This window comes from Dipteris shenzhenensis, chromosome 29 (genome assembly GCF_047967505.1).
Source record: "Dipteris shenzhenensis isolate YYH24624 ecotype China chromosome 29, Dip_SZ_1.0, whole genome shotgun sequence".
In the NCBI taxonomy this organism is placed as follows: domain Eukaryota; kingdom Viridiplantae; phylum Streptophyta; class Polypodiopsida; order Gleicheniales; family Dipteridaceae; genus Dipteris; species Dipteris shenzhenensis.
This window is the reverse complement of record NC_141624.1, coordinates 23,891,638-23,909,351: the sequence shown is the minus strand read 5'-3', so window position 1 is coordinate 23,909,351 and position 17,714 is coordinate 23,891,638. Positions and strand designations below refer to the sequence as shown.

The window sequence follows — 17,714 nt, the reverse complement described above, 5'->3', positions numbered from 1 at the left end:
ATCCTATCTCTATGTATTTGTGTCATACTTAATGGATGTTTCCTTTTTTTAATCACAAAAAACGAAAAGAAAGGCAGGCATAGGAATTGGTCCTGCAAGCATCATCATCAACAAGAACATTAGCTGAGAATAGATACCAACCCTAGGTAGCTTGGTATCCCCAACCCAAGTATCAATGGTCCTTGTTGCCATCCATGAGAAGTTCCCTTTTGGTTTGGCTTACTTCCTCTCGGATCCCTCTTGCATCTCCTTATAAAGTTTTGTGAGTATTAGAACCTCTTCTGCTGAGCCAATAATGATCATGACAAGGTTTGTAATGAACATACTATTTCCTCCTGGCATGGATCCTTATCGTGCCATGCTAATAGTGATGCCTTTTTCGCATAACACCTTGTGGCATGATCTTAATTTTTATACTTGAATGGCATACTGGTTTTGAATATGCACCCTCCCATTGAGTTCAATTGCAAAGAAAGATGGAGCTGCAGCTCGTTGAGAAGAGAGCCTGAGGATAGCTAGGAACAAGCCATTTAGATTGAGGATCGAAGTGATGCTAGCTCAACCAACTTAGATAGTCACTAGTGCAGATACTTAAAGCTTAAGAGGAGATTAGTTTCAAGCTATGGTGCTCCACAAGTAAAAGAGACAAAAGAAATTTAAAAGTTGGCATATAAGGTGACCAGAGTCCAAACTGTAATGTAATTGACCCAAAAGTATTAGGACTAGTTATGAGAAGAAAGAAAGAAAGAAAGAAAGGCTTATTAACGTATGTAGAAGGCCAAAAAAGCCTATGAGACCAACAAGAAATGAAATCAACACAAGAGTACATCCCCCATGGGGAACTAGAGATGTCTATCACACCTCCAACAGAAAACAGGGGAAAAACTCCATGTGTTGACAGTGGATTATGTCATGTCATGTCATGTCATGCTATGTATATTGTATCAATGTAATGTGTCAGTCATGAGTAGCTTGAGCTTTGTGTGGGCCCGATTAGGGTCACATTGAGAGTCGCATTGTCTTTGGAACATATGTGAGATCCGCTGCTGACGTTCATAACTACTCTCTGTAGTGTGTACTCAAGGGTGGCATGTGGTTGCTTGATGTTGAGACATTGCAAGGATAGTACCTTGAATGGGGCGACTACGAGCTGGGCTTGTGTCTAGTCTTCTGCGACCTAGCCGGTCTGCTGTTGGCATTCACGACCCCTCTCTGTAGTGTGTACTTGAGGGTGGCATGACGTAGCTTGACATGGAGATACTACAAGGATAGTACCTCAAATGAGTCTCTTGCTGACCTGGCATGTTTGGAAGTCTAGGTCACGATTGCATCATCTCCCAACTACATTTCCTCTTGTGAAGAAGTCGTCTGTGATCTCCTAATTTCTAGGGTTGTGTTTGGTGGCAAGCTTTATGAGTTTGGACTCGAGTCAGGTACCTCATGTATGAAAAGTGTGGTGCATCTCTCGTCTGGGTGGTCTATTATGGAAAGAAAGAAAGAAAGGTTTATTAACATATGTAGAAGGCCAAAAAAGCCTATGAGACCAACAAGAAATGAAATCAACACAAGAGTACATCCCCCATGGGGAACTAGAGATGTGTATCATACCTCCAATGAACTACTACAGAAAACAGGGAAAAAACTCCATGTGCTAACAATGGATTATGTCATGTCATTGAAGGAACATGGTGGAGAGAGAGAGAGAGAGAGAGAAGAAGAAGAAGAAGAAGAATATATTATCGTCCTCTGAAGACCAAAACCGGCCTATGGGACCTGAGCAATACAATATCACAAGTACATGAGAGAGTAGACTAGGGAGAGAGAAAGTGATACTCAAAGAGAGACATAATGAAATGGAAATGAAATGACTATAGCAATGAACCAAAATGAAAGTACTCACATGTAGACCAAAGAGCTTGTAGCTTGATACTTGATTGATTTGACACTAGACAAGTATAGCTCTTATATAAGAGCACACGCACACATATGAACACCTATGCATATCGGATCACTCCCAATATGACACGTGGCATCCGTAGGACTCACTAGACTATAAAACACCTACTAGACACCTAGTACACTCATTTTTGACTCACTTTGGCTTCATATTCCAACAGTCATGTCATGCCATGTATATTGTATCAATGTAATGTGTCAGTCATGAGTAGCTTGAGCTCTGTGTGGGCCCGATTAGGGTCACATTGAGAGTCGCGTTGTCTTCGAAATATATGTGAGATCCACTGCTGGCGTTCAAGACTACTCTCTGTAGTGTGTACTCAAGGGTGGCATGTGGTTGCTTGATGTCAAGACATTGCAAGGATAGTACCATGAATGGGGCGACTACGTGCTGGGCTTGTGTCTAGTCTTCTGCGACCTAGCCTGTCTGTTGTTGGCGTTCACGACCCCTCTCTGTAGTGTGTACTTGAGGGTGGCATGAGGTGGCTTGACAAGGAGATACTACAAGGATAGTACCTCAAATGAGTATCTTGCTAACCTGGCGTGTTTGGAAGTCTAGGTCACGATTGCAGCATCTCCCAACTACATTTCCTCTTGTGAAGAAGAAGTCTGTGATCTCCTATTTTATAGGGTTGTGTTTTGTGGCAGGCTTTATGAGTTTGGACCCAAGTCAGGTACCTCATGTATGAAAAGTGGCACATCTCTAGTCTGGGTGGTCTATTATCTGGACATGTTTGTGTACCCATGGATGAAAAGACAATAACATCTCCCGCAGATCTCCTAGTCTCAGGGCATCGCAACCTTTTGTGTGTCGCAAAGAATATTGAGAGTCTCAGATCTCTATGATGTTTGGCAGCAAACTCACATTCTGCCTAATCTGTGGGATGAGGTCTTGAGCTGGCCCATGGTGATTCATACTGCATGGGAAAGACAAATTTGTAGGTATCCTCGTGCTTGGATGAATCCATCCTCACTGAGATGGAGGTAATGCTCTTTTAGAACCATTTTCAGGTTCAAGGCTTTGTTCCTTCTATTTTCCTCCTCAAAAGTTTCCTGCACTACCCTTTGGGTTTTGTCTCCATTTATCACATAAATCTTGGCATCTTTGGTATGCTTATCTAATTTGGCATCCATTTTGGTGTCCCTTTGTTGGATCCTCCATTACTTGCCCTTGAGCTTTCTGCAGTTCCTCTAGACTCTTTTTTTAATCTGCATTTTTGCTATAGCAAAGCGTCTAGAGTCTTTGATTCAAGCATCTCACTCACTCCTTTTGCATTTCTTGTGTCTCCTCCCCAATTGCGTTGAGGTTAGAAGCTTGTTCTTTCCTTTCCTTTTGAGTCCTGCATTTTCTTCCACTCTGGCATCCTGCCTATCCATGAGGATGGTCATCCTCTCCAAGTGATACAATCCTTCATTTTGTTACAGCAGTCCCGAACTATCGAGGTATTTACCTGGGGTTTGGGCATAAGCTTGAATGCATCCTCAAGTGCCTTATATTACCCCATTCTATTTGGCCAATGTTGCCGTCTTGCAAGTGGAAAGGAAACTCACAAAAGTACAAAAAGCAAGGGGTGGGAAAATCAAATGTACCTCACTGTTTTTAGTGTAAAAAGATCAGCATCGAATTGTGGATGGAAGTCCACAGTTCCGTCACCTTTTGTTGATGGATTTCCATCAGTGCTTATTTTTTCCTTCTTTCTAATTTTGTTTTTGGCATGGCTTCATTTTTGCAGGGGAGGTGTCCTAACCTGAAATCGCCATCTTTCCTGCCCCTTTGGAGTTTGGTCTTGTGGTCCCGCACATTGTTGCAGCAGCCTCTTCAAGGCTGCTTTAGGAAGCTTTTGTCTGCCTCTATGAAGATACAAGGCTCTTGGTTGGATAGTCTTCTAGGTGGTCTCGCCATAGTATCAGAGCAGCCGCGACAGCGTAGTAGAAGTTGGCTGTGGCAGCATCAGAGCAAGGCAGGAATGACGTCTAAGCATCAGTAATGTATGTTGTACAAATGTCCATGTCACGTACGGGTGTACACACCACCCTGTGTGGTAAAAAGAATGGGTTTGGGAGCACCCGGGAGGGGGGGAGAGGGGGGGGGTGGGGGTGGGGGGTCCCATGGGAGGCCAACAGGTCTATGGGACAGCAAAAATCCAGTTAATACATCCACGATGAGGGAGGGCACAAGGCAGCTTGAGGATTGCAGAAAGTGACTCCGAGTATTATACGATACCTATATTGTAGTCTGAAAAGGAAGATAATAGGCGACCATACATGAGTTTAAGACTCCGAGTATTTTTCGTTTGGATTTGAATTCCTTGATGAGGGCCACAGCCCACACCCTCACGATATATTACCTGTTTTCCATCCTTCTTAGCAGCCTTAATTCCATTGCCTTTTAGTTGAGTTGAGCTTGTGTGAGTTTTACCGCTATCCATATCTTGGTATCTTTCAACTTGCGAGATTGGCGAAGAAGCTTGATTTGTGTATCTCATGTTGTAGGTGTAATTTTACCTCTGAATGCTAGAGAAGAGGTTGGCGCTTATACTCCTCACAACACCAATGGCTGGCCCGAATGAGTTCCCCAGACAACTATCAAACTCTATGTAGTGTCATGGTGAGCCCTTCCCAATGAGGGGGGCCTCTAAGAAGGTCCACCGATGAGATTATTGCCATCGGCCTCCTGTGCAGGGGGTGTCTTTGAGAAGCCCTCTCTAAAGCAAGAGCTTCCAAGGCTCTGAGCTTGGGGTGGGATCTCACACTACCAACTTGCCCAAAAGGGTTCTGCCTTGCATCTCTGGGTTTATCATGCCAAGTCCTCCTCTGCCTAGGGCGGGATCATCGTCTGTTAGGCGGCCGTGGCTCTAGTGTTTCTTATGTTGTCCGATCATACTGACAAGAAGTTGCATGCCAAGCGTCTAAGTTGTCCCATGCAACCCGTGTGAAAGCATCGACACAAGGCAATATACCAATGGTCACCACCTAGCGGTCCACCACTTGGCAGTCTAAGTACCTCATTGTCTGACCTCACGGGACCTCCCTAGTCGCTCTGAAGCGGACCAATTTGGTCCGATTGATCCGAACTCCGGACGCCATGCATTACAACTCCCTAGACTCCATCTAGACATGTTGTCGTGCCCTCCAAAAAACATTGTATGTCATCAACAAACGCTAAGTCCATCAACTCCTCCTGTTGGTGGATTGGGAGCTGCATCCAAGTGAGCCTTGTTGCCTAGGAGCGCAAAAATTTACCCAAAGGTGTGCACTCTCGCAAGCCACTGGAAGTTCGAGTCTTACTCCCTGAGATGTTCTATGGAAACTAAATCCAGTCCCATTGCTCTTGAACAGAGTACCATCGTTGAAGTGTTAGTGCTTCAAACTCCACACTGCTCCTTTGTTGGGTATTGCTCCATGAGACATTCTATGGAAGCCAAATCCCGTCCCATTACTCTCTAGCGCTCTTGAAGAGAGTACCATCGTTGAAGTGTCAGTGCTTCAAGCTCCTCATTCCTCCTTTGGATTGCATTTGCTACCCATAGAGGGCTATCCGGCTGTTGCCAATTATGGCCAGTTGCACTGTTGCACTTCCTCCTCCTTTTGTTGAAGTCCGCGAGACGGGGCTACTCTAGGTGCATTACGATCAAGGAGTAATCTGCGCTTACCAAAATACAAATGGCTCCCCCTTTGTGCATTGGCCAATGCCCCGCATAGAATCTGTCAAGTCTCTCAAGCCATCCATTCCACCACTGTGTTCGAAGGAGTAGAGGAGACTTTCGGGGAGTTTGGAGAACTTTGTCTCTTTCTAGGGGTCACGACCACTGATTTCAAAGATGAACTGCTCCCAAGTACTATGCTCGGTAGAAGCCATCGCCATGGAGCTCTACCGTGCTTGTCCTCCTAAAACTCTAAATTGTTGAAGTCTCTTGCAACAATCCAAGATTCAACATTTAGAAGGCTTTCTATAAGCTTTCTTGAGAAAGAGGGTGGCTAGTGTCGACAGAGGGAATCATAGGTTCTCCCATCCTTAACCCATCCAAACCACCTTGGCTAACTATAAGCTCATCCTGATTATACACTCAGGGGCCATAGATTGGGCTACTGAAATACATATGCCTCCACTTTTGTCGATTGTTGGAGGTGTCCTCTCTTGGGGAGGAGACCACGTCATCATCTAATGTCCGCAGTTGGAAATGTGCTCCTCGATTAAGAGGATATCTACCAACAATCGACCACAATCCTTTGCAACTCTTGACAAAGAATTAGTTATTTTTCGGCTACTAATGCACACGGTCATGGAGGCCATGCATGTTTTAACTCATCAAGGTCCAACCTATTTTTAGGAGGAGGGGTGGGGGGTTGTGCCAAATAAGACCTTTTTATGCGTGGAAGCCGGACTTCTGTGATTGGCTTGGACAACAAATAGTTTGTGTTTGTGCAACTTTATGCGAAAGGCATGATTTGATCTATACCCACCTTTAGTTCCCATTGCATCAGAAAAGATGTCTCCACAGCTAGCCAACTAGCAGATGGATTCAATGGCCAATCTCATGTTTGTTTTTTAATGGGTCTTTGGCTTACTAATATCTCATGTTTGTTTTGCAAGGAAAATAAGAATATGGGACATGAAACCCTGGAAAGGATTTGATATTGGGATGTTGCTGGTATGAAGGACTTGTTTCGCTCTTTGCCTCAATGCTTGTCCATATGTCTCTTGAGGGGTGGTAAAAAATAGAAATATCTATATTAGAAGATAGGCATGCATTGATTGGTTGGACGTTAGCAACATTGCGTTAAAAACAAGATATGAGTTCTTTAAAGTGTTTATCCTTCAAAAGGATAACGAGATGTTAATTCACAATGGTAGAAAAAATGGCATCATGCATGGGGAAAGGGATGGAGTGATCCAAGAAAATAGAGTGGTATGCATTATGTAGAGAATGATCACATGAAATGTCTTTTCAAATCCAAGGTGATGAAGAACAAGGAGAAAAGTGGATGAGCTTATTTGAGAGATGTTAGTAGAGGATACAAGAAGCTTTACAATCAAAATCTCAAGAGAACAAGGGAGTGGTCTAATCAAGGAGTTGTTGGATTAACAAAGCATGAATTTGCTTTCATTTATTTGAAAATAAATGTAAGAGTCAAGAAAAAACTTAATAAGATTATGAAGGAGAAAAAGAGAGAGTTGGAGCACTTATATGTATACTCACATTCAAGCTCGTTATTGAAATGAAAAAGACATCAATGACAAGGTGAAGGCTTTTAAATACAACATTAACTACTACTCTAACATCGCAGTGCCGGATAAAGTGGCATACTCTCATGATACAACCACCAGACTCTCTCTTCAATTGATGGAAAGAGAATGAAGAAATGAGGAAGATAAAGATGCAATATTTGGACAAAACCTAGGGATAGAAAACAAAGCAGAGTTGATGCATGTAAAGAGGTTTGGAAATCACTTGTCACTACTATGTGCCAGATGAAGTCATACCTTTTAGAATTGTCATGCTGAAAAAAGGTTGGTCCACTAGAGTTTCAACTCCCAAAGAGAATAGATGAAGGCACAATATGAAACCTTGAGAGCAGAACGAAGCGGACACCCTTATGAAGCTTTGGACTGTAGAAGTTATTGAGGTAACACAAGGGAGGGGAATGGCTACCCTTCTCATTTTTGAGACACAATGGATAGCAAACTAAAGTACTCAAACTGAAGTTCGATATGAAAATAGATAGCTAAACTAGTTACGTTAGCATGAAATTTGCTTGTTTTTTAAAAATGGAGTGAAGTCATATGTGTACTCGAAACTTTTGATATAGTGTTGAGAGCCTGCCTTATCAAATGCTTGCAGGATGTGGTTATAATGGTGGGATCAGCTGGTCCATTATGACACTCTACAAGAGGGTTTTACGCAGGGGCCAAACCAGCATATGATGGACAAAGGAGATCATGAACACTACTAGTGTCAAACAAGGTTGCCCGTTGTCACCTACCTTGTTTGGCCTCTACATAGATGAGCTTGAATTTTCATGCGGATACTAGGGGGGCCAGTTGTTCTCTCACTAGCACTTTGATTTAGATCCTCTTATATGCAAATGATGTGGCCTGATTTATCAGAGGTACATGGGGCTCAGGTAGAGCAACTCTAGGTTCTCTTGTTGGATGATTTGCAGCAAGCCATCGGCTTGACATCAGATAGTTCTGGCTGAGTTCAGTACATATCCACTGCATCTTGATACAGCATTTGAGGTCATCACATACCTTTACCGAGTTAGGGAGTATGGCTCTTGCACCTCAGGATGACCTTGTAACATGTGGGATACTTCCTGTGCCGAAACAGATGAATGAAGAAGGAGAACTCAAGCATGAAAGACACCAGAAATCTTCCTAACTGCTTTATTTATGATGCTAGCATAAATGCCCTAAAACTGTCTATACATGAGTGCCAAATCGGCATACAAACTGAGCTGAAAAACACCCCTTAACTGTGGCTATGGGAGAACAAGCTATGCTGCTGAAACAGACTGCCAAACCTCAACCTCGTTGCTATCCAAACCCCACCGAGATGCTATGTGGAAATTCCCCCTAAAATCACAATCTATTGGACCTGGATTGGCACGGCACAATGGGCTGAAACTGGACAAGGATGGCTGGAACTGAATGCCAAACTAGGGCAGCAAAGGTCCCTTTTATGTGCCTAGAAGTGGCCAACTTGTTGACCGACCTCAGGTCGGGTCAACTGACTTGACTGGTCTGACGACTAGGCAACCAAAAGTAAATGCCCAGTAACTCCGAATTACTCAAATGCATTCTAGGAGGATAAAAGCCCGGTTACCCTCCTAGAATCTAGAACTGTGGATGTAAATGCCTCCTGACGAGCCTGAGTGATGTCTGGAGCTACTAAAACTATGGATGTGTCCCAATGGACCTGAAAGATAGCGGGGAATGATAAGCATTCCTCTAATGAATAAATTGAAGAGGTTACCTGAAGGAACTGCGAGGTGACTAGAACTATGGGTGCCTCCCTAAGAAACTAAGAGGCAGACAGCATAGCTTTGTCCCAAAGCAATACTTCTGTTGATCCCATCCTCCTAAGACATTAAGGAAAGAACAAGCTGATGACCACACCTCTAATCGACCAAACTGCTGTCCTCACCAAGGAAACTGAAAGAGTGAAAACTAGTCACGACTATTGCTGTCCTCACCAAGGAAACAGAAAGAGTGAAAACTAGTCACGACCATTGCTGCAGGCTCATGGTCTGCTGAAGAAGAAAATGCATGAGTAACCTCACGAAGTGAAGGACACAATAATGGTAAGGTGTCGTCAACCTTGCTACTGACTGATATTGCAATTGCTGCCTCCAAACTGTGGAGGGAACTGCATGACTATATTCACTAACTGTCGAGGAATTGTCAACCTCCATACTGATGACAGCTATCCCCACTACTTCCTCTACAACAGTACTCCCTTCTGCTAGGCCTAAAACTGGTCTAGCAGACTCTTGAGATGCCCCCTCCTACTGAGCTTCAAGGCTAGTGGACTCTTGAGATCCACCCTCCTACTAAGCTTCAACGCCAGTGGGACTGGAAAATGAGCCCATTTGTCTTGCAAACTCCTGATGAGAAGATAAAATCTGAGTCATGCCGACAGAAACTGAGGTGGCCAACTGAGCATCACGGGTGGAAGACCCATAGGAACTAAGTGTAGCTGATCGAGAGGCTTGATGGGCGGAAGACCCATCACAACTGACTGCTATAACTGGGGTGTCCCCTTGGGAGGAAGTCCTAAGAGAACTAACTGAGGGAACTAGACAACCTGCTGCGTGGTATGGGGCACGTAGCCTTACTTGGGATGGACTATGGTCGGAGGTTGCCTGACCTCTAGCTCTGGGGTGATCCTGAGGGATCTACGGTTGGATGGTGACGCACTAGCCAATACCACATGTATCCCTGTGTTTGTATTTTGATATTGGTCTATGCTTATAGGTTAGCATGAAGATAGAGGAGATCCTAGATCCCTAGCTTAGGGGTTGTTTCAGGCTCCAAGGAAGGAAGACCCATCACTGATGACACTAAAACTTCATGCTCCCCTGATAAAACTAATCCAACTAATTGAGCTCCCTGGGTGGAAGATCCAAAGGAGCTAACTCGACATGATGAAGACGTTGGACGAGTGAAAGACCCATCTGACTTACTACACCGCCTGAATGATCCCTCGGGTGGGAACCCCAAGAGAATAAGCTGCAGAAACTGGATGATCCCCATGGGTGGTAGACCCAAGAGGCTCATCATTTGTGCATGCTGACTAAGCTGAGATGGCCTCAGGGATGCAAATCGGTGATCCCCATGGGTGGTACACCCAAGAGGCTCATCATTTGTGCATGAGAGCTAGCTGTGGAAATGGTTGCAATAACCTCATGGGTGGAAGACCCTGAGGTACTGCATGTGGAAACTGAATGGTCCCCTAGACTGGAGCCAAGGTCTGAATTGCTGCAAAATAGTCCATTGAACTGTCTTCTCCTGAGCAAATAAAGGACTGCCTGTGGACGAAGAACTACCTGTGGGTACTACGGGAGGATAGTCCACTACACTGTGCTCTAGGATGGAAGACCCCTGAGCGGATGATGGACTCATACTAATAGTAGCTGCTGATGGGGAGACGGCCAGTAAAGCCGTGAGAAACTGTTGCTCCTTGTTTGTTTTCCTTGTACAATATGAGTTTGGCCATGTCCCTCAAATCATCTACATATCTGCATATTAATCTATGACACTAAGGTCTTTAGGAAGCACCACATAAGGCATGCACCATTCAAACAAAACTGTAAAAAATGCCCATGTGGATAGAAGTTTACAGCACCTAAGACCAGAACTTGATATCTCTGAAATTTCCTCCTTTATGAGTAGAATTCACAAGAGTTATTTGATAAAGTATAACTTTGCCTCTTTCATGTATCAAAGAAATGAGAAAAAGTGAGCTTGCCTGGAATTGAATTGTAGAATGCATTGTCCACTGCAGAGGGATATCTTACAAGATATGCAGCCTGACCCATGTAGGCCAGCAGCAAACAAGGATATACAACACATGTGAATGAGATCTGCATAATAAACAAGGTCCCATTAGCTTCAGGCATACACCCCCAAATACATATATATAGCTTTGTAAGACTAGAATAAGTCCAATCGTACAAATTTAGATTTTTTGTTGTTCTAAAGATCAAAAATCTACAAAGAATATAAAACAGAAAATCAAAGAGAAGAAAAAAGAGGTAAACAAAAACTTTTAGGAAAAACAAAAGGAAGACATACTTAGCAAGCAAAGCAACACTTATGTCGTCATCAGTGCCCAAGCATAAGCAGCTATACTGGGTTTCTAAAGACCCGCGGAGTCTCTTGGGCAAACCCAGTGCTTACTAAAATACGTCAAATAAACAAAAGAGAAAGAACTGATAAGTCCTGATTTTTCAGCAAGCTGCAGGCAGCTCTTTGCTTATGCCATCCAGAGAGTGATGCAAAGGGGGAGATTTCAATGTTTATGGAGGACATACAAAATGACAAGATGGTGTAAACTTTTGTGTCTGAGATCAGCAGCACATGTGAAAAATGTGACGCTCATGACGAGTAGGGGATGTAGGTGTCCAGTAGTTCCAATGTTGATTAGCTTTACCATCAAGTCTTTGCAGACATGTTCTGATGAAGCTAAAGAAATTCAGACTCGCTTCATCACAGAAGACTAGCCATAGTTTTACAGAAATAGAATTAAAGCGTCATGTGTTCACTACATGTGGCGCTCATGTAGACAAGTTTCATGTTTTTTTTTTCCCCAAAGAAGACAAGTTTCACGTTAAGTAACAAATAAGCAGATGCTTTTCTGCTTTTGAGCCGAAGGAACACCCAAAGTGCAAAACTGCTCCTATTGAACAACCACTCATGAAGAGACAGAAATGATTAGCTTTAGCCTTTGGGTAAATCCCAGAAAGAACTGTGGATGTCCACAGTCACTCACCCATATCTCGACATTGCACTCATTAAGCATTGTAGACCTCACTCGAATTAAAACGTCATGTGTTCACTACATGTGGCGCTCATGTAGACAAGTTTCATGTTTTTTTTTCCCCAAAGAAGACAAGTTTCATGTTAAGTAACAAATAAGAAGATGCTTTTCTGCTTTTGAGCTGGAGGAACACCCAAAGTGCAAAACTGCTCCTATTGAACAACCACTCATGAAGAGACAGAAATGATTAGCTTTAGCCTTTGGGTAAATCCCAGAAAGAACTGTGGATGTCCACAGTCACTCACCCATATCTCGACATTGCACTCATTAAGCATTGTAGACCTCACTTGGAATGCCTAGACACTGGTAAGGAAAATGTCTAGATGCAAGATTAAAGTGCCGGATGTTCAAGATTTTGAAAGAGGCTTCAAGTGTACTACTTTGGTGGCTTTCTAGTCATTAACAAAGATTGCAGTCTTGGTGGCACAAGTGGAGGGTGAATAAACTGGAAGTCCAACATACAAGTGGGTCCGCTTGTGAAGATGTAAGGAAGTGATTTCTATCGCCTCAGTACTTTGAAGAAGTCAAAGATCAGTTCTTGAAATGCAGCAATCCGAGTCCAAATCAGTGTACCGTTAGACCAACTCAAACAACCAGTCAGTCAACGTAGCTTGACCAAATTATTTCTCAGACACATCAAGTGGTATATCCAGAGTTTTGCCCTTCGCTGTACAGGGAAGGATATGAGCTCGCCCAAAACTTTGAGCTGATGCATGGGATGGATTTCTAAAGCCTCTTACTCCATGCACCTCAAACAAGTAAAATGTCGCAGCTAAAGAGTACAACCCAGAGATTAACTTCAGAAGATGGATGGTATGGTGGTCTACTCAGTCCAAAGGAGCACCACTCTTATCACTACCGTGACCATGAAGTATTGTCCTCACTACCATCATGCACAACAGTGCCACAAGTAGTTACCGCAAACTACACTCTTTGCATTTAAGACAAAGCCAGAAGGCAGGACAATCAAGCCTTCCAGTTCAATCTCGCACTGTTTACTGTCACTGTCACAACAACTCTTATGACCAGGCATAGCAGCCAATTCAGTCAGATGAGCGAGTCAAAGATTTCCTTACATGCCACATTCAGATGTATTAACATTCGAGATGCCATACAACTTCTGTTCTATGACCATTTGGCCCATAAAATTCAATCTGTTCACCACGCAGAATGAATAAGTACTTAAAATGCAGAATGCAGTTGGTCATACCCAACCCAGAGTAACTGCTCCCAACGCCCCCAAATGTTGAGTTATGCCTTGGTGAAATCACAAATAAGAGAAAGTTCATCATCACTACCTTGGGAGTAGCAGAAGCCATTTTCAGAGTATGTGCATTCCATCCCCATCGAAACTCCCAGGATAGTCCGAAGTGCCTTTTTTTTCCCAAAGAAAAGGGACTTCTATTAATGCGTGAAAAAAACCCTGTTCTTCCAGCCTCTATAAAGGGGCTGAAGACGGTAAATAGAGTGAAAAGGCTGTTTTGGAAAGAAAACAGCCTGTTCCCAGGAGACCGGCTCATTGCCTAGTTGCCTGAGGAACAGGGGCTAACAGCCACAGAGGTGGTCTATACATCCAGCGGATCACCCGCAGAGAAAGTGTAAAAAATCCCTGCAGGCCAAGCCTTGCAGAAGCGGCCCCGCTGCCCCTCTCGAACCTGGAGTGCCATGCTCCCAAGTTGCGCGCAGCATGAAGATGATATCCTGTCAAATGGCCACTAAGGTAGCCCCCGGAGTCATCGTCTGTCCCCCAGTCACCTGGCTGCAACGAGCAACCCAAATGTTCCAGGTGGTAATGCTGGCCACCGTCTCCAAGACATTGTCCTCTGGTGAGAAAGAGAGCGATGAGCGGGAAGGCGGGCATCATAAGCCTCTATCCGAGAGCCCTATTGGCCATGGATCCTATAAGCTGGCGACATTGGGTAGATGGAAAAAGCGTGCCCACCCTCTGTGAGCCATCCCCCAAGGTTAAGTCCCTCTGCATCTACGCAGCCCCACAGGCAATGGGAGATCGTATCCAGCATGCCCTCTGCACAACAAAGGCATCTGCCGTCGACTCGCATCTGCTTCAACTAGGGGTCGATGGGCAATCCTCCAGAGCCATCAACCAGAAAAGGTAGGAAATCTTCCGTGGTCGCAGGATGGCCCAAATACGAGGCCAGAATCGTGAGATGACCTCCCTCGGAACATCCTGCTCTACCTAGTATTGTTCCCTCAACGGGGTCCAAGCTACCGCCTCTAACTGGATCCAACGACCGATGTGAGTCGTGTAAGAGAAGAAAGGCACCTCCTCCACTCTGTCTAACTCTCCTACCCGCACAAGCCAGAGCCACTCCCCTGGGTCCCACTGCAAGTCACGAAGAGGCCGGCCCTCACAGAGCCAAGCGCCACACTGCTCCCTCCAGCCTAAGAGCACTATGTCCAAGTCCATGTACCCAGCCTTGCCTAGTCCGCCTACAACTCTGATCTGTTGCCACTTCAGCCCCCACATTTCTGCCATCACTCTCCAAATCCGCCTGCAAAAAGCCACCTGGCCCCACCTTGTAGAAACAACGGCAGAAAGAAAGGAGAGTGTCCCGGTAGAAGCGGACCCTGAGGGGTACCCCTATCCCCAAGAACTGTCCGTCCAGCAATGCGGACTCTAGGGCAAGCGCAGGCCCTCCCACCAAAAGGCCGGTTTGCCTTGATCTCTGTCATCCTGGTGCCTGCCCCTCTGCGATGAGAAAGTGCCAGTGTCTTGGCTGGCGCCTCGCAAGGAAGCCGTCTCCAGGCTTCGAAAGACGTCATCGGGCCACTATCCCATTGTGCCCATCCAATGTGTGTCCTCTATCCTAACATACGTCCCTCCACATCCCAGACCTCAGGATGCCAAATAAGTGGCTGACGCTCAAACTCCTCCCTTTATGATGGGCTGGCCCGTCATGAACAAAGGATATACCTTTGTAAGACTAGAATAAGTCCAATCATACAAATTTAGAATTTTTGTTGTTCTAAAGAGAAAATAAAAGAGAAAATGAAAGAGAAGAAAAAAGAGGTAAACAAAAACTTTTAGGAAAAACAAAAGAAAGACATACTTAGCGAGCAAAGCAACACTTATGTCGTCATCAGTGCCCAAGCATAAGCAGCTATGGGAAAATCTTGTTTCACACAAGGAATGGGATGCCTTGATGGATGCTACGTTGAAGCAAGACGGAATGTAGTGGTAACTACAAGCAAGATTACAGAATTTGTCAAGTGCCAGTTGAGCTAGTTACCCCGGCACTTCCAATTTTGCTCACTAAGTTTTGGATCTTTATCATGTCCGAAACTATTAGAAGGTCTAGGAGGTGCTCAGCCAGATGATGAATCCAAGAGGGCTCCAAGATTCAAAGAACCAGCTGATTCTTGATGATGTTCAGAGCCACCGAGTGTATAAGAGTTGGTAGTGGTAACTACAAGCAAGATTACAGAATTTGTCAAGTGCCAGTTGAGCTAGTTACCCCGGCACTTCCAATTTTGCTCACTAAGTTTTGGATCTTTATCATGTCCGAAACTATTAGAAGGTCTAGGAGGTGCTGAGCCAGATGCTTCCTCAATGAATCCAGGAGGGCTCCAAGATTCAAAGAACCAGCTGATTCTTGATGATGTTCAGAGCCACCGAGTGTACAAGAGTTGGTAGGAGCCCACCTAGGAGGAATTGTCAACCAACTACGGTACAATCTCAATGGACAAGCCATGTCCATCTCCTAGGGATAACACGAGCATGTTTGGCTTAAGCTGGTTATAAGAGGCAGCCAACAAGAGCAGCAGAGCAAACCACTAGCTAGGGATGATGCGAGCATGGTCCACTATCTAAAGCTTCCATAAGAGACAGCCAACAAGAGCAGCAGCAAGCAGGGTAGAAATAGCAAGCTGTGATTATGATGCCACATAGGCACAGAAATAGGCTACAATTCTGATGCCACATAGGCAGCAGAAATAGGCTGCAATTCTGATGCCAAATAGGCAACATTTGACTCCACATGTGCAGCAACAGCACTAGGTTTTTGCGGGCAAAGGTGCATGGTAAATTGATTAGAAGCTTAAGGTTGACCACTGCAGGGTTGGACCATCAGCGACCAGTTGGGACACATCAGCCCTAGGGTTGACCAACTCAGCAAGGCTCTCAATCTATGTAAGGACGGGCTTCTATATCAAGAACAGCACTGACCTTTAGCAAGTAGAAGTTCAGTCATCAGCACAAAGCCTCAGCCTCACAAGATAGGACAATGTTCAGTTATATTCACCCGTAAAGGCTTAGTTGTAGACTGGAGTTTTGTTTTTTTTTTTGTTTTGGGGCAAGAGTGGTGGTGTGGGGGGTTGTAATTCATGGAGCTAGGGTAGAAACTCGTGTGATTCAGAATGATGAAGATCTTACAAGATGGGGTGGGGTGCCTTTAACTCACCCCCAACTAGGGTTGGAGCACACACCCCCCTACTAACTAAACGCCTAATACACTAATACCACCTTAATATTTTAATATTTCTGACACCCCCTTGTAGTGGCTGTGTCACGATGTACAAGGTGTGAAATGAATCACCAAACGAAAATAAGCCTAAAGCTTTGCTGAAATATTTTGGAAAGTGCTTTAATGAAAAGACATGCCATATAGCTTATTACTCCCCCATATAGGCATTTCAAAGAGACAAAAACGAGCCCACAGCAAAAACAGTTTTGCGAGCACTAGCACCCATTGACATAGGATCTATTTTATTTCGAAATTTGCTATATCCTACAACCATCTTAAGAGCTTTTGGGTACTGTGGTAACATTCAATGACTTTATGCTATTTGCCTAGTATATCTTGGAATAGTACACTTGAATCTTGAATAAAGGAATACAATGGGGTTGGGTTTCATTGGGGTATCGCCTAATTCAAAAATGCATCAAACCCCACCAAATGCATCAACTTGGGAATGTAATTAGTTTGGACTGCCACACAGGTGCAAGCTTTGCAAATACAAATGGTGCAAACAAGTATGAGCTGTGAAGAAAATAGACATCTTTGATGGCTTACACTCTCACCTGAATGGACCTTACTGAGAAATGACCTAGGTCTGCAAACATAGCCTCCCCTCCTGTGTGTGCATGGAACCATGAAGAAACAAAAGTTTGAAATAAATACCTTTAAACAATGTCTTACTACTAAAAAGCTTAAATTTGCCTAACATACCTTGTACTCTTGCAAAATAAAAGCCTTATCCAAGGAATAGAAAAACAATCATCACACATTGAGTAGTTGTTAATCCTTGCTAAGATGGAAAGACTTTCATAAGTTTAAAACACAGCATGTTAATGAGAGAGTCATACAAAAGACATGAATTTAAGAAGTGAAAAGGATTATGTCAATAGAATGAAACATACATTGCATCTACACCCTATGCGATCACCAAGAGATCGAGTCAAAAGAGCACTTCGCTTTTATATGCCCTGTGTACTATGAGATCAGAGGTCGCTATCACTACCTCTTTAGGGATGGTTTCGGACCCCTATCCAGTCTCTTATCATACCGAGATGAGAGATGCTTGGCAGCCTTCATCCATGAGGCTGTCCAACACAGGGAGCGGCTGCTCAAGGTACGTAGGCGAGATCAAGGCATACTACCAGACTCCACTGAAAGCATGATCACTGAGTCTTTCCAGCTAGACAGCTCTGACCAGCAGGACTCATGGAGGTGGTGGATACAAGACTTGCCAGTG

The 17,714-nt window shown here is 44.3% G+C and overlaps 1 protein-coding gene across 2 annotated transcripts in view; it reads right to left on the bottom strand.

The window, feature by feature from the left end:
- The window catches only part of LOC147882611 (putative potassium transporter 12), a 137,617-nt gene that overhangs the window by 36,382 nt on the left and 83,521 nt on the right, over positions 1-17,714 (bottom strand). For both annotated transcript variants that reach the window (XM_087400372.1, XM_087400373.1), the window contains 2 exons: positions 17,041-17,093; positions 10,929-11,043 (listed from right to left, as the gene is read on the bottom strand). In XM_087400372.1, coding sequence (XP_087256498.1) covers positions 10,929-11,043; positions 17,041-17,093 — 168 coding nt within the window. The remainder of the gene's footprint in view (positions 1-10,928; positions 11,044-17,040; positions 17,094-17,714) is intronic.